Here is an 18,334-nt window from a genome sequence, read left to right on the forward strand (position 1 = left end):
CCCGGTTCATCCTTCACCACATGGGCTCAAACCCTGGTCTACTTCGTTGCTCATGAGAGGTTTTGCCAGCTGAGCTACAGAAGACCTTCTTCAGTTTATGCAGCCGACATCCCTTTTATGCACAGGGGAGTAGATGGCTCTACTGTCACTGCGCTGCAACTGGCTTGTACCATCTGTATGTCCGCCGTTCGTTACAATATTAATAATTAATGACCATGGATGAGCTGTAAACTGAAGAGTTAGAGCAGACATGTTGAGTCTCGTCTTTTCAGCTTGGAATTTAACCTTTACAGCGATCCTATTGTCTATATTTTTTTACATAGCTGGATGAGTAGATTGGATTAATAACTGAAGTAAGACAAGATATTTCACACATACTTTGAAACTGTACAGCTTTGGAACAGCGGGAGGCGAGACCCGGCAGGGAGGGGGGCCATATTTTGATTTTCCTGCGCGTACCGTACAATACTATAATGAGTCCCTGAGGCTTATTGTTCAAATTTTGGAATTAGAAAAAATAAACCTTTTTTGAGTTTGCATGAGAGACAAAAGGTACCTTTTGAGAAGTCATATACTGCTTGCAAAGTAGCTGATTTTGACAAACAGCTAATTTTGCTTGAAGAATTTAAAATCTGTCTGTACTGTAGCTTGATTTAATTGAGCAGAAAGTCACCTTACTCTTACAAACGGCTCTGTTAAGCAGAGTTTGTATTAACACACCAGACCCTTTTGAATGAGTTCTAATCAACTTTGTCTGTCCAGGATGCATGGGCAGAGAGCTGTAGAGTGAAATAATTAAATGACCGCTGGCACTTTTCCTTCCCCCCTGGTGCGAGGTGATAATGCTGAAAACAGTTTTTATTTTACTGGGAGTTTAAACAGAAAAGGGGCTTGCAGTGAGATTAACACAGATTACTGAGATGGATAGTTTTAGTAAATATGTTGAAAAATATCTGAATTTTTGCTTTCACGAGGGAAGATAAAATTGTATCCAGCAGTGAATCGGCTACGTGACCTTGCCCACTTGAAATTTGTGGGAAAGAGGTTTAGTGGGCAGCGTTTTCATGTTTACAAAGAAAGTGTACTGCTGTAATAATTTGAGCTATATGAATATAATTATATCGTTATTCATTTCTTTAGTTACGCAATTCCATATTATATCCCCTATTAATCAAATTCTAAAAAGTATGCGTTTCTTTTACTGCGATAATGAGTGCAAGTATTCATTGAAAAGGTTAAAACATAACTTTTTATGAAGTATATAAACTTAATATAGTCAGAAGGATCACGTAAAATCTTTTCCAAAATAACCACAGTATGCAACCAAATGAAAGAATTTGATGCTTAAAATGTTTATGAAGAAAGTGTAATACTGGTGTATATATATTTTTTAAACTACAAATACCAACCATATTCAGTTTACATAATATGTTTATATTCCTAAATTAATATTGTTTATGACCTTCAGACACATTATGCTCCCCTTCTTTTTATGCTCAGGTACTAAAATTTCCCCATAGCTGTAAAAGTCCAGATGAATATTCAATATTAAGCAGATTTAAACATGCACAGTAAGTAGATCAAATGAAGCAATCATTTCACTAACAACCAATGCACCATGAGTGCCAACCGTCAGTCATTTTGGCCAGCCAATCACGTACTACGGTATAACGCGCTAAATGGCAGATAATTTTGCACAGTACGGGGTTTTACACAGTTTGAATGGCTGTATCTGTAAATATTTTGAGACTTAAATGAATCACACATTATATTTTGTTCACCTTCAGTTTAGAAAAAAGGAAATGTACTTTGGACATTATTACATACTGTCTAAAATTTAAGGTAAAATAATTTAAAGATTGAACACAGCAAACACAACAAATGCAGCAGATAATAATACATTTAAAATTCATTAGGAAAGCATCGACTTTCTCTTTGCTTACTTTCATTAGCATTGTAGGACACTGATTATGTTTGGATAATCATTTATCTGCATTTGCAGCACTAAACAGGATGCTTGAAAATAAGTTGTTAACTTTTAGGTGCTAGGTCATACATGTAATATTTCTTTAATATAATATGACTTTAATATTAACATCTACAGATGCAGTCACTCAGAATGTATTGCAAAAATCTTATCCACAGCTGTAGCATATACCAATACCATTACAGACACCAAACTTTTCACGGGCCAAAGCAGATTGATAGGTGGCACTTGTGGTGCATTACATGTTAGTGAAACAGTTGCTTCATTTAATCTGTTTTACTATTATACATATTTAAATCCAGTTATTTAGGAATATTAAAATGGAATCATGTAACTAAAGGGAAATTTTGGTAGCTGTATAGAAAAATACGAAACTACAGTATAATGAACTTTCTGAACATTATTAACAATAATAATTTACTGAATTGAAACTAATTGAAGACGGTTTTCATCTGTCTCTCTGCGGGAGTGCTGGCTGTGCTGAATTCCACTCCACTCTCTGAGTCTCTGTGTCTACATTGTTTGTAAACAAACTGGTTTCACAGGTATTTTCAAAGTAGAACAGGTATTTTCAAAGTAGAGAGAGAGAGAGAGAGAGAGAGAGAGAGAGAGAGAGAGAGAGAGAGAGAGAGATGAAAACTGCGCAGCACCAGGTAAATGCACAACATTAATGTAGGGCTTTCGGGCTCACGTGGATTTGCGCCCTACACCCTGCGGTACCGCTGTGTACATACAGTACGAACATGTTGTGATATTTAGAAATATAAAAAATGTCAATATAATGCCAATAATATTTGCTATTTTAGTTTTTCAAAGAAATGTTTATTTGTTAAAAGAAAACTCATGGCGACAGCTGGGTTTGAACCCCCTACCTCAGGGTTATAAATCAGTCAGTTAAGCTGTTATTAATTTATTTAGATATGCGAATCCATGTTATATTCCCTATTAATCCAATTCTAAAAGTATGCTTTTGTTTAATATGATAACGAGCATATTCGCAGAAAAGGTTAAAATGATAAATTTTCACAAAGTATACAAACGTACAGTAATATGGTCAGAAGGAGCACGTAAAAACGTTTCCGAAACAACCACATGTAAGACTTTGATGCTTAAAATGTTTAGGGATAAATGGAATACTAGTGTGTATTTTTTCTTTAAAACACCAATACCACCAATATGCAGTTTACATAATATGTTTATGTTCCTAAATTAGTATTGTTTATGACTTTCAGATGCATTATGCTCCTATTCTTTTTATGCTCAGCTACTAAATTTCCCTTTAGTGGTAAAATTGCATATAAATATTCAATACTAAGCGGATTAAAATGTGCACAGTAAAGAGATTAAATGATTAAATCTTTTCACTACCGACCAATGTACCACAAGTGCCCCTGTCGGTCATTTTGGCCAGCCAATCATGTACTGCAGTATGGCGTGGTGGCTCACGCGTAGTTGCCCACGGTACGAGTTTGTATCGTGCATTTTGAATGGCTGCATCTGTATGTATTTTAGCTTTTATAATTCTAATCTAAAATAACATAGTGACATTAAAAATGGAAAAAAGAAAATTTTAGATTAGTGATTGAAACCAACCGAAAAATGTTTTTGTATCTTCTTTGAATCCCCTTTGAGGATGTAGAGGTTGGAACTCCCTGCAGAGTGAAACGTGAAAAAAGGGCTACCTTTTGTGTGAGCAGTAAAAATAAATCTGTTTCCTATATCATACTTTAATTAAAAGAGTTGCCATTTCAGCATTAAAAAGTGAACATTAGCAAACAATAGTGTTTTGTTTAAAAAGGGTTTAACTAGCATGTCATTATACTTCAAAGCAGTGTCAATACTTTTTTTAAAAAATGAGGAAGTAATCAATTTCTCTGTCTTTTTCAAATAAATAGGCAATTCAAAGAATGTTTAAAGTTTCAGGTTGTCTTTTGAGCAATGAACTGTATTTAAAAAGCAGCTTCCTGCCTTAAAATACCATTGTTGCATCTATTTTATGCAAAGCAAATACATAAAAATGAAAAAGTACCAGGAAATTGGATTATATGTTTTGTTATGATCACTATGTATTAAGGTGACCTACTATAAACAGGTTTTGTGCCAAAAAAGGGGCATCAGCTGAGATTTTTTATGTGTTGAAAGTTTATGTCTTTATTTCATATGCATATGGAAGTCTTGCGTTGGGACACAAGACTTAAAAGACAACGCTTACAGTGCTCTTTTATACAGTGAAACAAATGATAAAAGATGCACTCCCACATGACTCTCTACTTGCATTGTGGCTATATATGGTCATTCTAGAAAGCTGACCAGTACATATATTTTCTTTACTGTGAGCTTGCATGACAAGCAGCCCCTCCTGCTGAATAGACCATTTGTTCCAGGAGAGGTTCCTGGTCATTTCCCTGAGAACAATGACAGCTATGCGTAATGACTCCATGTGGCTATGTTATCTTTTGAGACCAGACATCCTGAGATGGATTTAGTAAAGAAACATAGTTTAAACTTTAAGTTTAATTCCCTCACAGGTAATAACAAATCGTATTTTGTATTTAAAGCCATTATGTATAATATATTACACAATAAAAACTTAAATTCCTTTCAAGTTACTATTGGTACTCAACTACGAATAATTCTGTATAATGTATTAAATGTATCGAATAAATACAAAACAAAAAAAACTGTTAGTATTACTGCACACTATGACTAGCTCAGCAAAGCACTAATGGGTTAATACTTTACTATAGAGTAAGTTACACACAAAGCACGATAAGCATACACTGTGACTCCTGGTGGTTTTACAAAATAGCAATCCTGCATCACTATTTGAAAAAATAAAAAATATTTTGGGTGTAAGCATGCGGTGTAACGTGGCAGATATTTCACAGAATGGTGCATTATGCTTCCAGCATTCTGAGTGCTCCATAAGTACATGCCTGGTGTTATCTCACATCTAGTAACACTGATTGTAATTTTTGGCCATATGCTCAGGCTAGACATAATGATAATATAGATAACACCAGGGATGAGGTAATGAAGATGAGCAAAACTTTTATGTTGCATTGCTTTGTATACTGTATACTGAGAAAATACCTTATTCTCACATAATTGTTTTATGTTATGGAACATAGTTCTTTTACTTAACAGTGTAAGAGTGAAAATGTATTACTTTTAATTATAATATACAGGTCATATATTCATAGATATTTTCTATTATATATTTTCTACCTTTCATCAAGTGAGTCTGCTAATTTCTGGAGAGCTTTGCTGGTTATTATAAGAAGAATAGTACCAGGTCAGGCTGGTATCCTCTGTAGCTACTCACCAAGAAAAGGAGGTCTGTCTATTGGCAAACATATGTTTGGAATGGTCAAGTATGTGAATGGCTAATCAGGAAGACCAGCCTTGTATTAGTTCAAGTGAGGAGAAACAAAAGTTAATTGCACACTGAAAAGACAAGAGACAATTTTGAGAGTTCTTCGGGTAAAATATGTTTCTTCTTTCTACTTTTCAGCATGGAATTAACCTTTATTTGTAGTCGTGCCAATATTTTTAAAACTAAAGAAGTAATCAGTTTGAACTAAATAGGCAATTCGAACCAAGTTCAAAGTTTCAATCTGTCTTTCAAGCTACTTTAAAGGCTAAAATGAGCAACATTCTGCATTAAAAGGCTATTGTTGTTCTATTTATAAAAAAATAAGCAAATATATAAATATGCAGAGAGTACTGTATATACAAAAAACAGAAAATTGTATTATGTGTTTTGTTACTTGCATTGTATACTAAGTTGACCTACTACAGGTAGTTAATAAATATGTATACCAACTTTGGAAATGTATCACACATACAGACTTCTGCAGCATTTGAAAATATTATTTGTTAACTAAACAAAATATGAATGGGCGCAAGGTCACAAGGCAATGGGCACAAGGCAAGATACTTCTTGGCCTGGAAGCCAGTCCATCACAAAATACACACAGACAAAGACAGACACACACTCACATCAGGGCCAATTTTCCCAAGTGCCAATTACCCTACCAGTATGTTTTTGGACTTTGGGAGACAACTAACCTGGAGGAAACCCATAAGAACATAGGGAGAACATGCAAACTCCATGTAGCTAGAACCCCAGGAACTGAACACAACTCTGTAAAGCTGGTCCCTCTGTACAAGTTGCCCCTCCCTACAAACAGCACTAATAATGAAACCCAAAGCATTTAGTTCCCAAGATAAAGCATCTTTTGGGGGATTTGACATCACTTTGTGACGTTGATATATTATTTTATATTATGCATGTTATATTTTAATTATGACACCACTCTTTGATCTTTCAATTGCATATATTAACAGCCCCACAGTTTTATTTTAAATCTAAAGTAATTTGAGAAAAATGTTTTCTTTTATGTTGCGTGAATACTTCAAATATTAATATGTTTAATATTTTGGAAATGTTGTCATAATTGTTACACATGTGAAACTTGAACTGATTTATTACAGTTTTGAATATTAGTAAAAAAAATGTTTCTGTTTGGTATTACAATGAATACTGACCCCAAAAAAATCAAAATCTGTAGTATGCTAAAAATGGTCGATGTGATGTGAAAGCTACACTGAATAAACTGTAAATGTAATGATTTGAAATTAAATATCTGAAATAAAAGAAGGATTAATAGACTTTAAAATTAAAAGGGATTCGAATGAACAATTATTGAAATGTATGTCTTTTTTTGTTCATATATACATACTGTATATATAACTTTTGCAATGTGCACCTAAAATGTATCGTAAGAATGTACAAAAATGTTAAGACTACTGCAGTTATCATGAGAAATATAAAAACATTTATATAAAATTTTATAACTTTTGGTAAAATATATAACATATATTTTTATATAAAATAATAAATAATATATTCTATATATAATATAATAATAATTTCAAACTTCTTATATTTTGTTCAGATTCATTTGTTTTCTCCGGTTTTCATAACCTTTGCTTTATTATTAAAACGCCTATTTATGAGACACAGTGTTTCAGATGTCAATAACTTTGCGAAAAAATGACACAGAGCCTTCAAACTATAGGTATTTTAAAGATCGCGATTTGTAAAATTTTTTACACCTTTTTTTAAACAACATCTAGTACCTGGTTGCATTTTTAGAAACCTTAGTTTGAAAAAAGTGGGTTCCAGGTGTATGTGAGTTCATAACGTGAGAATTAGTATTAAAAAACTACTGTATGCATGCGAAACACCTGACTGTATAAAGCAGAATAACACAAACACTTTGGGTGCGACCTCTCTTTAATTTGTGAATCTGTGTTTTGTTTTTTTACTCAGATAAAAATACACTACATATGAAATTCTTCTGACAAGATGTTTTGTGCTCAATAGCGATATCACCACAGCACACATTGTGCTACATTTCATTCACATCGGTCAAAGCGTTCTGAAGAAAAAAATGTAACATAATATTGTACGGCATGATGTGCATCCGATTATTTTACTTTTTTAAAGAAAGTCAAAAATAAGAAACAATAAATTCCCCCTACCTAACTTATGACATTGCATGACTTTAAAAGCTATAAAAAACGGGTTTAGATAATTAAAAGTCACATTTATTTGCGGAAAATGGGTGTTTTTTCTTCCTTGTGATCAGCTTAGAATCTTTGTGTATGCTGTAAGTTTTTTACTTTTTAATTTAACATTTAAAACATTTTAATTTTGTATACACAACATGCGTTTCGTACAAAAAAAAATCACATTCTCGTCTCTTCCTGTGGTGTGAAGCAGATCAGCAGGTCTTTTTTTTCCAATCAGAGGCTGAGAACATAGCGTACAACCCACTGACCTCTGTCAGAGAAGAGGCAGCACCAAGAGAGAGAGGGGGCATGAAGCTCGGCAATACAGAAACAGCATTCTGCAGCCTGGAGCATGTATGGCGCCAAGCGTGTTTGCCTTTAAAACTTTGTATTTAATAATAATAATTGCTTACACTTATATAGTGCTTTTCTGGACACTCCACTCAAAGTGCTTTACAGGTAATGGGGACTCCCCTCCACCACCACCAATGTGCAGCATCCACCTGGATGATGCGACGGCAGCCATAGTGCGCCAGAATGCTCACCACACATCAGCTATCAGTGGGGAGGAGAGCAGAGTAATGTAGCCAATTCATAGATGGGGATTATTAGGAGGCCATGATTGGTAAGGGCCAATGGGAAATTTAGCCAGGACGCCGGGGTTACACACCTACTCTTTTCGAGAAACACCCTGGGATTTTTAATGACCACAGAGAGTCAGGACCTCGGTTTTACGTCTCATCCGAAGGACGGTGCCTGTTTACAGTATAGTGTCCCCGTCACTATACTGGGGCATTAGGACCTACATGGACCGGAGGGTGAGTGCCCCCTGCTGGCCCCACTAACACCTCTTCCAGCAGTAACCTTAGTTTTTCCCAGGAAGTCTCCCATCCAGGTACTGACCAGGTTCACACCTGCTTAGCTTCAGTGGGTTACCAGTTGTGAGTTGCAGGGTGATATGGCTGCTGACTAATTAAATTAAATTAAATTAAATTTAATTAATTAATTAATTTAAAATTAATCAAGCAACATACATCATTTCTTTGAACTTCAAGTCTTTTAATTATCATTAAACATAGCTTTCTCACCTGTTAGTTTTATTTTGAAACCATCATTAAACAAAGCAGGAGCTTATTGTACTTCCTAATGACATTACACGTGGAAAGATTATACATTGTAATCGATTTTAATTTTTTATAAATCTGAGAAAACTTTCATCTGTAGAAATACCACAGACTAATCTCAATTGTATTTCTGAATGTTATTTCACACTTTCAAACAATGTTTTATATAGAGTACATCTAAATATGAAAGTCAGGTGTTAGCATAAACTATTAGTAATCAATAATTAATGTTAAAATTTGCACTTTGATCAATTGTTTCACTTTCACATCTTGTAAAAATATTAATTTACAAGAATTTGTCCAAATATATGTTAAACAACAATCAGAAAATAAGTAAAATACAAAATTACAACATAAAGAAAAATGAGGGTAAATATAATTTACATATTTTGCTGACTAAAAATCAGCAATTAATAACAATGTTTAACTATAACTGTTTATAAAAAGCAAATGTATTACCTAAAGAATAAGGTGGCACAGTGGTAAGCACACTTTTTGTGTCTTTTTTTCATAAATACATCAGTAGCACCAGATGTCTCAGTGGCTTTCAAAATGATCTTTTTCTACCTACATCTCTAGTCTTAAAATGCCCCATAAGAACTTACTTTTAACCTGTGCCTTGTCAGATGGAGCCATTCAAAGTGCGGGGTACAAACCCGTACCGTGGGCAAATCATTACGTCATAGCGCGTCATAAGGCGCCAACAGGGGCACTTGGTCGGTCGTGGAAAGATTTAATCATTTAATGTCTTTACTGTGCACATTTTAATCCGCTTAGTACTGAGTATTTATATGGAATTTTACCACTAAAGGGATATTTTAGTAGCTGAGCATAAAAAGAATAGGAGCATAAAACGATATTAATTTAAGAACATAAACTTATTATGTAAACTGTATATTGCTGGTCTTGGTATTTTAAAGAAAAAATACACACCAGCATTCTTACATGTGGTTATTTCGGAAACGTTTTTACGTGCTCCTTGCTCTTTCTGACCATGTTACTGTACATTTATACAGTATACAGTACTTTGTGAGAAAAGTGATAGTTTTAAGCTTTTCTGCGAGTACGCTCGATACTGGAGTAAACAAGCATACTTTTAGAATTTGATTAATAGGAAATATAATATGGAATCGCGTATCTAAAGAAATTAATAATGATATAATTATATTCATGTACTGTAACACAAACAGTAGTATATACACATATCTATTGATATGCGTACGGCTGTTTCGCCACTTGTCATGTGAACGTGTTAGTGGCATGATGGTTTAAGTGCCTGACTTATAAGTGAGAGGTCAGCTATTCAACTCCAGCTAGTGCCATGAGTTTTCTTTTAACAAACATTTCTTTGAAAAACTAAAATAGCAATATTATGGACAAATAATTGACTTTTTATATTTCTAAATATCACAACATGTTTGAATCTTAAGTCATTTTTTAATAACAATGAATAGTCACCGTCTTTCGGTGAATCGCTCTAGTAGCAGGAACCTCTATTGTGTGGATCCCTTTCGATCTCCCTTCAGATTTAAAAGGTTATTAATAATATCTTCAGTGTCGCATCTTCCCAGTTTAGCTGATCTTTTGCTGCCTATGCATGCTTACAAAGCTCCCTAGGTAAATTATCATACTTGACTGAGAAAGCTTTAGAGAACTTAACATTTTTATTATCAACAAATTGTAAATACGACGTTTACATTGGCGTTATTAATTTTTCACTTGAGTGTATGGAGGGGAGTCAGCTGTCAATGAGAGCAGACTCCCCTTCTTAGGCTGGGCAAATGATTATTTTAATTTAAAAAAAAATAAAAAATTAGATATAATGATATAAACATTTACTGCAATACAATACTGCAATGTTTCGACTGTGAATCCTTCTTCACATGTGAGGGTCTTCAGCTCAAAATGAAACGCTTGGAGTTTGTAATGTAGGGCGCTCTGGATGGGTTAAACTTTAATGCAGGAAAAATGTACTTCCCAGAAGCTACAGTATACTGATTCTTTATGGAAGCCCGTTTCCACTAGGGAGTAAAAAAAAAACACACACACTTTTTCATTGACAAAAAGTAATGCCACACTCTCTTGTTTAAATTACCACGTCTCTTCCCGTTAAAAGGAGGAGACACTTTACACTTTAACTCTTCAGTTCACAGAGAAATTTCACCAGAGCCTCTTCTCTTCTTGTGTCTAATTTTTAGTTTAGCAGGATTCAAGCAGGATTTCAGATGAAAGGCAGTGACCTCAATCAAGTCCAAATCATAGTTGAACCCGTTCAGAGCCTACATTACATTTTAGCATTTCATTTTAAGCAGAAGACCCTTACACCTGAAGAAGACTTCACAGCCGAAACGTTGTGTTTTCTCTCTTCTCTTTTAAGCATGTGTACGATGCTGTAATACAGTTTAAAATAATTAAAAGTCTAAACAGTATCAACTTGAATTCTTATCTCTATTAATATAACTATCAAGTGGTATTAAATAAATACAGCTTTATACAAAAAAGTTGCATTTAATACCACTCGATATTAATATATTTACAGAGATAAATATAAAGCTCAGACTATTAAAGCTCAGATCAAAGATCAAGCACAGATCAAACAGCAGGATCTCACACACTGGGACTGATCTGTGATCAGTCCGCTGGCTGTGCTGAAAAAAAAAAACGGTTGAACAACTCTTAAGCATACTGTAGTTTTTGTTAACACAAGTTTATCAGTGAAAAGACTTTTCTTTAAATTACCAAGACCAGCCATATACAGTACAGTACAGAGCACGTGAAAGGCATGGTAAATAGGAGATTCTCAAGAATTGTTTTGTATGATTGGAAACAAATGCGTTATTGGATCAACGAAATGCTGTGGTGTTACTTTTTGTCAATGAAAAAATAAAGTCTTTTCTTTTACAGAGACGGTTACAAAGAATGTGGACCAGGGTAATAGTTTGAGTTTACAGCTTGTCCAAGGTCATTCATTATTAATACTGTTAGTAATATCTTCAGTAAAGACTTTGATGGCGACAGCTCAAACACTGTACATGAGAGGTTGAGCTCTATTAGCTCCACCTGGCGGTAATTTCGGATACTATTATTTTACTTGCGGTATTATACGGTAACCTGTGTTATACCGCGACACGCCCACTGCGTTTTACCGCAGTATAACCCGCTTGTTTTGAATGGCTTTATCTGTACTACATGTTCTGCTAAATTTCTGACTCCCTATCCCATTTATACTCTTCTTTTCAAACCTTCATACTCTCCCTGCCAGAAATGCACCTACTTATTCAAGGCCCTCATGCTGCCAAATCTGCTTCAGGTTCACGTGATCTTTTATAACATGATTTTTTGTTGAAGCTTTTGCAAGTGTTCCTGCATTCCTCTTCTGCTCTGTTTGTTCATAGCTTTTTTCTGTTTGCTCATTTCAAAGTAAGAATTGCTCAAATAACTTTCAAAAACTTTTTACTCATATGCATTTTTGTATTTTTACATCTAAACCATTTATTTGCATCTTTAACATTCTAAATTTTCATTTGTTTTAATTATTTAGACTGAATTTTAGCTTCAGCCTTATAAATCTTATGTTTACTTTTACCTTTTGTTTCTTGTTCTATAGACCTCTTTAATTGTGACGTCTTTACATTAATCTATGTACATTTTAAAGTGTTATTACTGATCACCGAATTATTCCACTTCACGTGGCTTAATTTACCCTTAATGCTGCCTCTGGTGGGATCTTCTGCAAATTGTCCGAAATTTCAGTGTAAATAAAAAATTAGATTGCTCAAATTTCTAATTGCTTATTCTATGTAAACATAAAGTAGTTGCTCTCTGAACATGTTATTCTTGTTCCTTTTGGAGACCTTGATTGAAATTGATTTGATATGTCAAATGCATTTATTTTGAATTCATATTTTTGCTCCAGAAGAATTACACATTTCCAGCTTTGCTCTGTTTATCTGTTTGTTGTTACCTCTATATTTAGGCTCAGATTTCAACTATAATCTTACACTAATTACTAGCAGTAAATACTGAGGTTTTCCTTCCCCTTACCACAAAAATATATAAATGTATTTTAGCTGGGATTCACTTTTTTCTGTCTGTGCCTCTCCCTACTCTCTCTCAACCACTGCGATTCAGATACAGAATAGTTAAAGATTGCGACAAGTCAGGCAGCCAGAAGGAAGGGGTGGGAGTTGTCTTCCTGCCTCTATAACTAAAAAGCCAAAGAGGAATGGTTTAAGCGACATACAGAGCCAAGCAGCTGACAGTTTGAGGTAGCCTATCATGTAAATGTCGTTTTGTTCCTGATAGGTTAAGCTTTTGAAACCCAGCCCCAAAGACATGAGACAGATTTTTGCCCTGTTTTGTTGGTAAAACGCAATGTAAAACGCAAAATGTATTTACATTGGGTTGCTGTAAGTGGAGCACTAATAAGCCCAAAGCTCTACTTATTATTTTACAAAAGAATGCACCTGACAAGCTTGTGAGTATGCTTCTCAAAGCGCTTTACAGGATAACAACAACAATAACAACAACAATTTACAAGTTCTGGGAGGAAAATATGATCAATATTAATAATAATAATAATAAACTTTATTTTATATAGCGCCTTTAAAGGTGGCTCCTCAAAGCGCTTTACAGGATAACAACCGATGAAACAACATTGGTTGAGGGTTGAAAATACCTGTGAAACCGGTTTGTTCACAATGTACTGTAGACACAGAGTGTTACACCAACGCATTAGCATGTTAAAGCGATTCCATTGAGGAGCCGGGCGCGATAATTGTTTTGTTCCTTGATACAGTATCTGATCTGCAAGGCCATTTGGCTGCAGCAAATGTGAATTCTGTCTGGCATTACCAGATTGTGAAAAAATAAAAGTATTTTAATCAAGATTCCCTTATGAAATTAACATGAAACAAAACTAAAACTAAAAAAAAGATACAATCTACAGATACTCACAACATAAACATATCTTAAAACATTTACATATATTGTTAAATTATTACTTTAAATATATACTTTAGGTTACTGAAACAGCCAGTTAATAAAATCGTTGCAATTTTGTTCTTGTTTGGAGGTGGGGATATTCTGACAACAATTGATTTAAAGACAATCTGTCAAAGTGCAATGAAACAATAATTACACTGGGTGAACGTTCCGAGGTCAAATTCTTCCGCGACAGGGGTAGCTTTAAAACGCAGACGACGGCACCGAAAAATTTTGGCGCGCCCTCTCTTTAAATCCCTGGCCAAATATTAAGACAGTACGTACAGTTATAATTCAAACTGAATTAAAAACTACTCCTATTTGGCATTTTAGTTATGGAGGCGGAAAGATGCCCCCCCATCTCTGGGTGTCTGAGTTGTCGCCATCTTTAACCATTCCATGTCCGAGTCGCAGCAGGTAGAGACACGTTCGAAAAAAAGTTCATCCTAGCTACAATACATTATTTTAAATATTTTTGTGGTATAGCAGATCAACACGTCTTTTTTCCCCAATCAGAGGGGTGTCAGATGGTGTCAGCCAATCACCATTCTGAAGCCCTACCGTAATCTCTGGTATAGGGAGACCCCAGAATTCTGTCCCATAGTTTAGATAGATGATGGATACTTTTATTGATCCCGTGAGGGAAATAAAGTAAATCATTTTCATTTTAGGAAATTATTAAACGCTCGGTTAAAAGCAAAGGAGATTGTCTGTTATAGTGGACATAAAAACAAGAGTTTGCTGCGGCGTTATTGGAAACCCAAATTTAACAAAAAGCTCTGGCATTATATCCTAGAAGACACAGACCGGCGCCAGACCGGGAGAATGCCCGCAGCGTAAAAGAAAATGCCTGATGAACTAGGGATTGGACAGTTTCCAAGTGCTTGTACAATTGATGGAAATGTTCAAATAAATGTGCAAAAGAAATAAACAAAATAATCATTTATTTCTTTATCATATTGGCTAGCTAATGTACTCTCTTTGCTAGTTAGTGGCTGTGTTTCTGCGTTGGGTAGCAACGGGTGACTATGTTCTCAGGCGGAAGATGTAAACAGCTTAATTTTCGTGTTAAATAATTTTTTAAAATTAAAATTCATTCTATACAGCAATCGCATATTTGGGAACCGTTTCATAAAACTTTCAAGCTTAAAAAGTTTAGGGAGAAATGGAAGACTGGTGTGTATTGTTTCTTTAAACTACCAAGACCAGCCATACACAGTACAGTTTACATACAGTAATGTTTATGTTCCTAAATTAATATCGTTTATGACCTTCAGATGCGTTATGCTCCTCTTCTTTTTATGCTCAGCTACTAAAATTTCCCTTTAGTGGTAAAATTTCATATAAATATTCAATACTAAGCAGATTAAAATGTGCACAGTAAAGAGATTAAATTATTAAATATTTTCACTACCGACCAATGCACCATGAGTGCCCCTGTTGGTCATTTTGGCCAGCCAATCACTTACCGCGGTGCCCTGCGGTTGCTTGTGGGTAGTTTCCCGTACCGCGGGTTTGTACCGTGCATTTTGAATGGCTGCATCTGTACGTCTGGCTATGTAAAAATATAGCCAAAAGGATCTCTCTGATCAGGATTGAACCACGTTCTTCCAAATAGGAACCACCTGTTTTAACCACTGTTCTAAACTGCTGCTTGGGTACAATGTGCTAAATTACAGTCCATGAGCATTTCAATGTTCAATACCACTGTATAGACAATACAATTTTTTTTAATTATGTCAAAAGCCTTCCAAAATTACCACCAGTGATATTTTTAACTGCCAAATATCTCATCTCCATATTAATGTAACTGTAGGATTCGTGCGATGGTAATTAAACACACATGGTAATTGGATGGAGACTGATATATATTTTTTGTAGTTTATTACTGAACAGCCACCTTTACTACTCTGTGGAAATGGAGCAGGACTTGTGGCTGCTTCAGTTCATAGCCAGTAACCTACAAATGTACTGAACTCTGAGACACAGCACCCTTTTGACTGGATAGAACATCTTTCCCTATCTGTCCAGAAGTGGGGGTTGGGGCTGAAGTTATTGTCTCCCTTCCTAAATTCAACATCTGATATATATGTTTGTAGGGGGGGCAACTTCACAGAGCTCCAGTACAGCACTCTAGTTGGAGGAGATAAATAAAAACTAAAAATATCACTTGCTACAAGTTTAAAAAAAACTGACCCTGTGCTCTGACCCCAGGCTCCTCTCCCTGTCTGTGTGTCTCGTGGAGAGCAAGTTGGGGTATGTGAAAAAACAAATTCCTAATACAAGTATATGGCCAATAAAGTGATCTTATCTTCTCTTATAAAATATTGTTACAACTGTAAGTGACTAGGCAGTATCTCTTAAGAGTTTAGAGATTTTGATATTGTTTCAAAGTAAAGGGAATGTTTGTTTAAGATGAAGTCATGAGTCTGTTATCAAAGAAATCATAAAGTTTACCTTAGTTAATTAAAGTAAATGAATTTTTGGGTAAATGATTAAATGTCAATCAACAGTTCAGAAAGACACCATATAAGATCAGATCAAGACTGGAAGACAAGAGAGGAAAACTAGGAAAGATCAAATCATGACAGAGAGGAGATAGAAAGAGATGGAACTTGAAGCTTGTGCCAGGCAAGATTCCCTTCATCTTGATCATTCAAAAAAATAAATGATTAGAGCTAAGTATTTGAACCTTGCAAAAACAGAGCTTACTATTCTGTTTTTTTTGGGAACCTGGCTTTTCGAATGAAGAATACCTAAAAATGGCCTTCCTGCTTGGTGGGTGCATGTTTAGAATCGGGAGATGGGCTCCCCTTTATTTTGTGACATCTGGATTTGTAGAGAAGAGATTCAACTACAAGTTGTGTTGCATTTAGTTTAGGCAGCTTCTCTCTTTTTGGCCTCTGTAGGCATTATTCTTGAGTCGAATACTTGCTAGCAGTCTGGGGTTTTCTGAGTGGTCTAGAAGTAGATCGGTACATACTGTAAATATAGAGAAACGTGTGTGTTGTATGTTTATGTTTTGTGTACTGTAGTGTGTGTCTCTGTCACTGTTAATAAATATTTGTTTAACCAAGAGTGCCTGAATTATTATGCTTTTCGCAAAATCTGTGCCAGAGAACAAAGAATCCAAATGCTTCTAACTTTATCAAAAGCTCAGGTATATTTTTGGAGCAATCATTACAAGTTGGGGTTGATATTATTTTTTTTATTATTGACTAAGCTGCTTGGTCAAATCCTGATATTCACCCATTTTTGTAACCCTCTCCTTTGTAACAATATAATCTCATGCTTAATAATATTAACAACACTTTTTCATAATATTACATATTAGTATTTTGTATAGTCAGCATTCCTTTGTTCTCATCTTTTCTAGCAATTGATGCTTTAGTCGCATCAGAGACAGAGGTCACCTGTAATTTGTTAGATTTCAGCATTATAACTTTCTTACCTTTTCTTAAACAAATAGTTCTTTGGCCTCAACAACTCCAAGGAAAACAACCATCCCTCTGCACCTGCCATAATTTTCCTTCTTTGGAAAGAAATTACGGTTGCTAACTTTTAGCAAACATTGCTAAATATGACATATTTCACAAATAGTTTACCACGTTTATTAGAAAATATTTAAACCATTTTGAATATAACAACACGACTATGATATTTTACATATACTTGTTCATTAGTGTGAAATTCATTGAAAATATAGTAAGCATGGTATTCAATTTACAAGGAGCACTCAGCTTTATTGTATTGCTTTGAAGCATTTTGTTTATCCTAATGAGATGTGTTTTAAAATGTAGGTCATCTTGCTTAGAGGGAATGTAGGTGGGAGTCATAGGAGAGAAGAAAGCAAAAGCCTGTTTGATTAGTCAGCCTAATGGTGTTGCATATTCTCATTAAAGATCTGTTACAGAAAGGACAAAATCTGGTACAGGTTTAGGATACTGATTGTGATGCAAACATAATTCACTTAAAGGTTTTAAATAAAACCGTTCTTTTTCTGTGTTTTAATACGTGCAGAGTCAACACAACTGAAAGGCATATGGAAATTAATTAATACATTGCATTATTGTGACATAGAGTCACCATGGCAACAGAGTCATATATGTTTAATGCTAAAATAACATTGTTCTATACAGCTGCAGGAAGATTTCATGCATCATTAACAAGAGTGTTGTTTAACCAGATTATGATACTCATTTATCTATTTTTTTTTGCATTGCAGATCGTGTAACAGAAGTAAAGACTGATATCTATGTTACTAGTTTTGGACCAGTTTCTGATACTGACATGGTGAGTCCAAGTTGCATTTGTATGCTAATTTTTTTATATACAATACTGAAATTCTGTACACATACTCTATATATGAGAGTGAAGATAAAAAGATTACCTTTGTCAAAATTTGGATTACTCCTATGAATTGAGAGTTTAACTATCTCTGGTTCAAGGATGGTCTTAGCATAATATCTTAATTCTGAATTTTCCATTAATCTCAGCCTTTAGTCATTCCAGGCTTTAAAGATATCTATAAAACAATATGGGGTGCCACTGTGGCACAGTAGTTAGCATTGATACCTTGTATCACTAGGGCCCTGGGTTCAATTCCTGGGATGTTATTTGCAAGGAGATTCTAGGTTCTCCACGTATTCACATGGGTTTC

At 34.8% G+C, this 18,334-nt stretch overlaps 1 protein-coding gene across 1 annotated transcript in view; it reads left to right on the forward strand.

Moving 5' to 3' along the window:
* Nucleotides 1-18,334, forward strand: part of gabra2a (gamma-aminobutyric acid type A receptor subunit alpha2a) — a 322,305-nt gene that overhangs the window by 9,166 nt on the left and 294,805 nt on the right. Inside the window, exon 4 of the mRNA XM_088933041.1 lies at nt 17,900-17,967. Coding sequence (XP_088789167.1) covers nt 17,900-17,967 — 68 coding nt within the window. The remainder of the gene's footprint in view (nt 1-17,899; nt 17,968-18,334) is intronic.

The sequence above is a fragment of the Atractosteus spatula genome, chromosome 1, assembly GCF_055471065.1.
Source record: "Atractosteus spatula isolate fAtrSpa1 chromosome 1, fAtrSpa1.hap1, whole genome shotgun sequence".
Taxonomy (NCBI): domain Eukaryota; kingdom Metazoa; phylum Chordata; class Actinopteri; order Semionotiformes; family Lepisosteidae; genus Atractosteus; species Atractosteus spatula.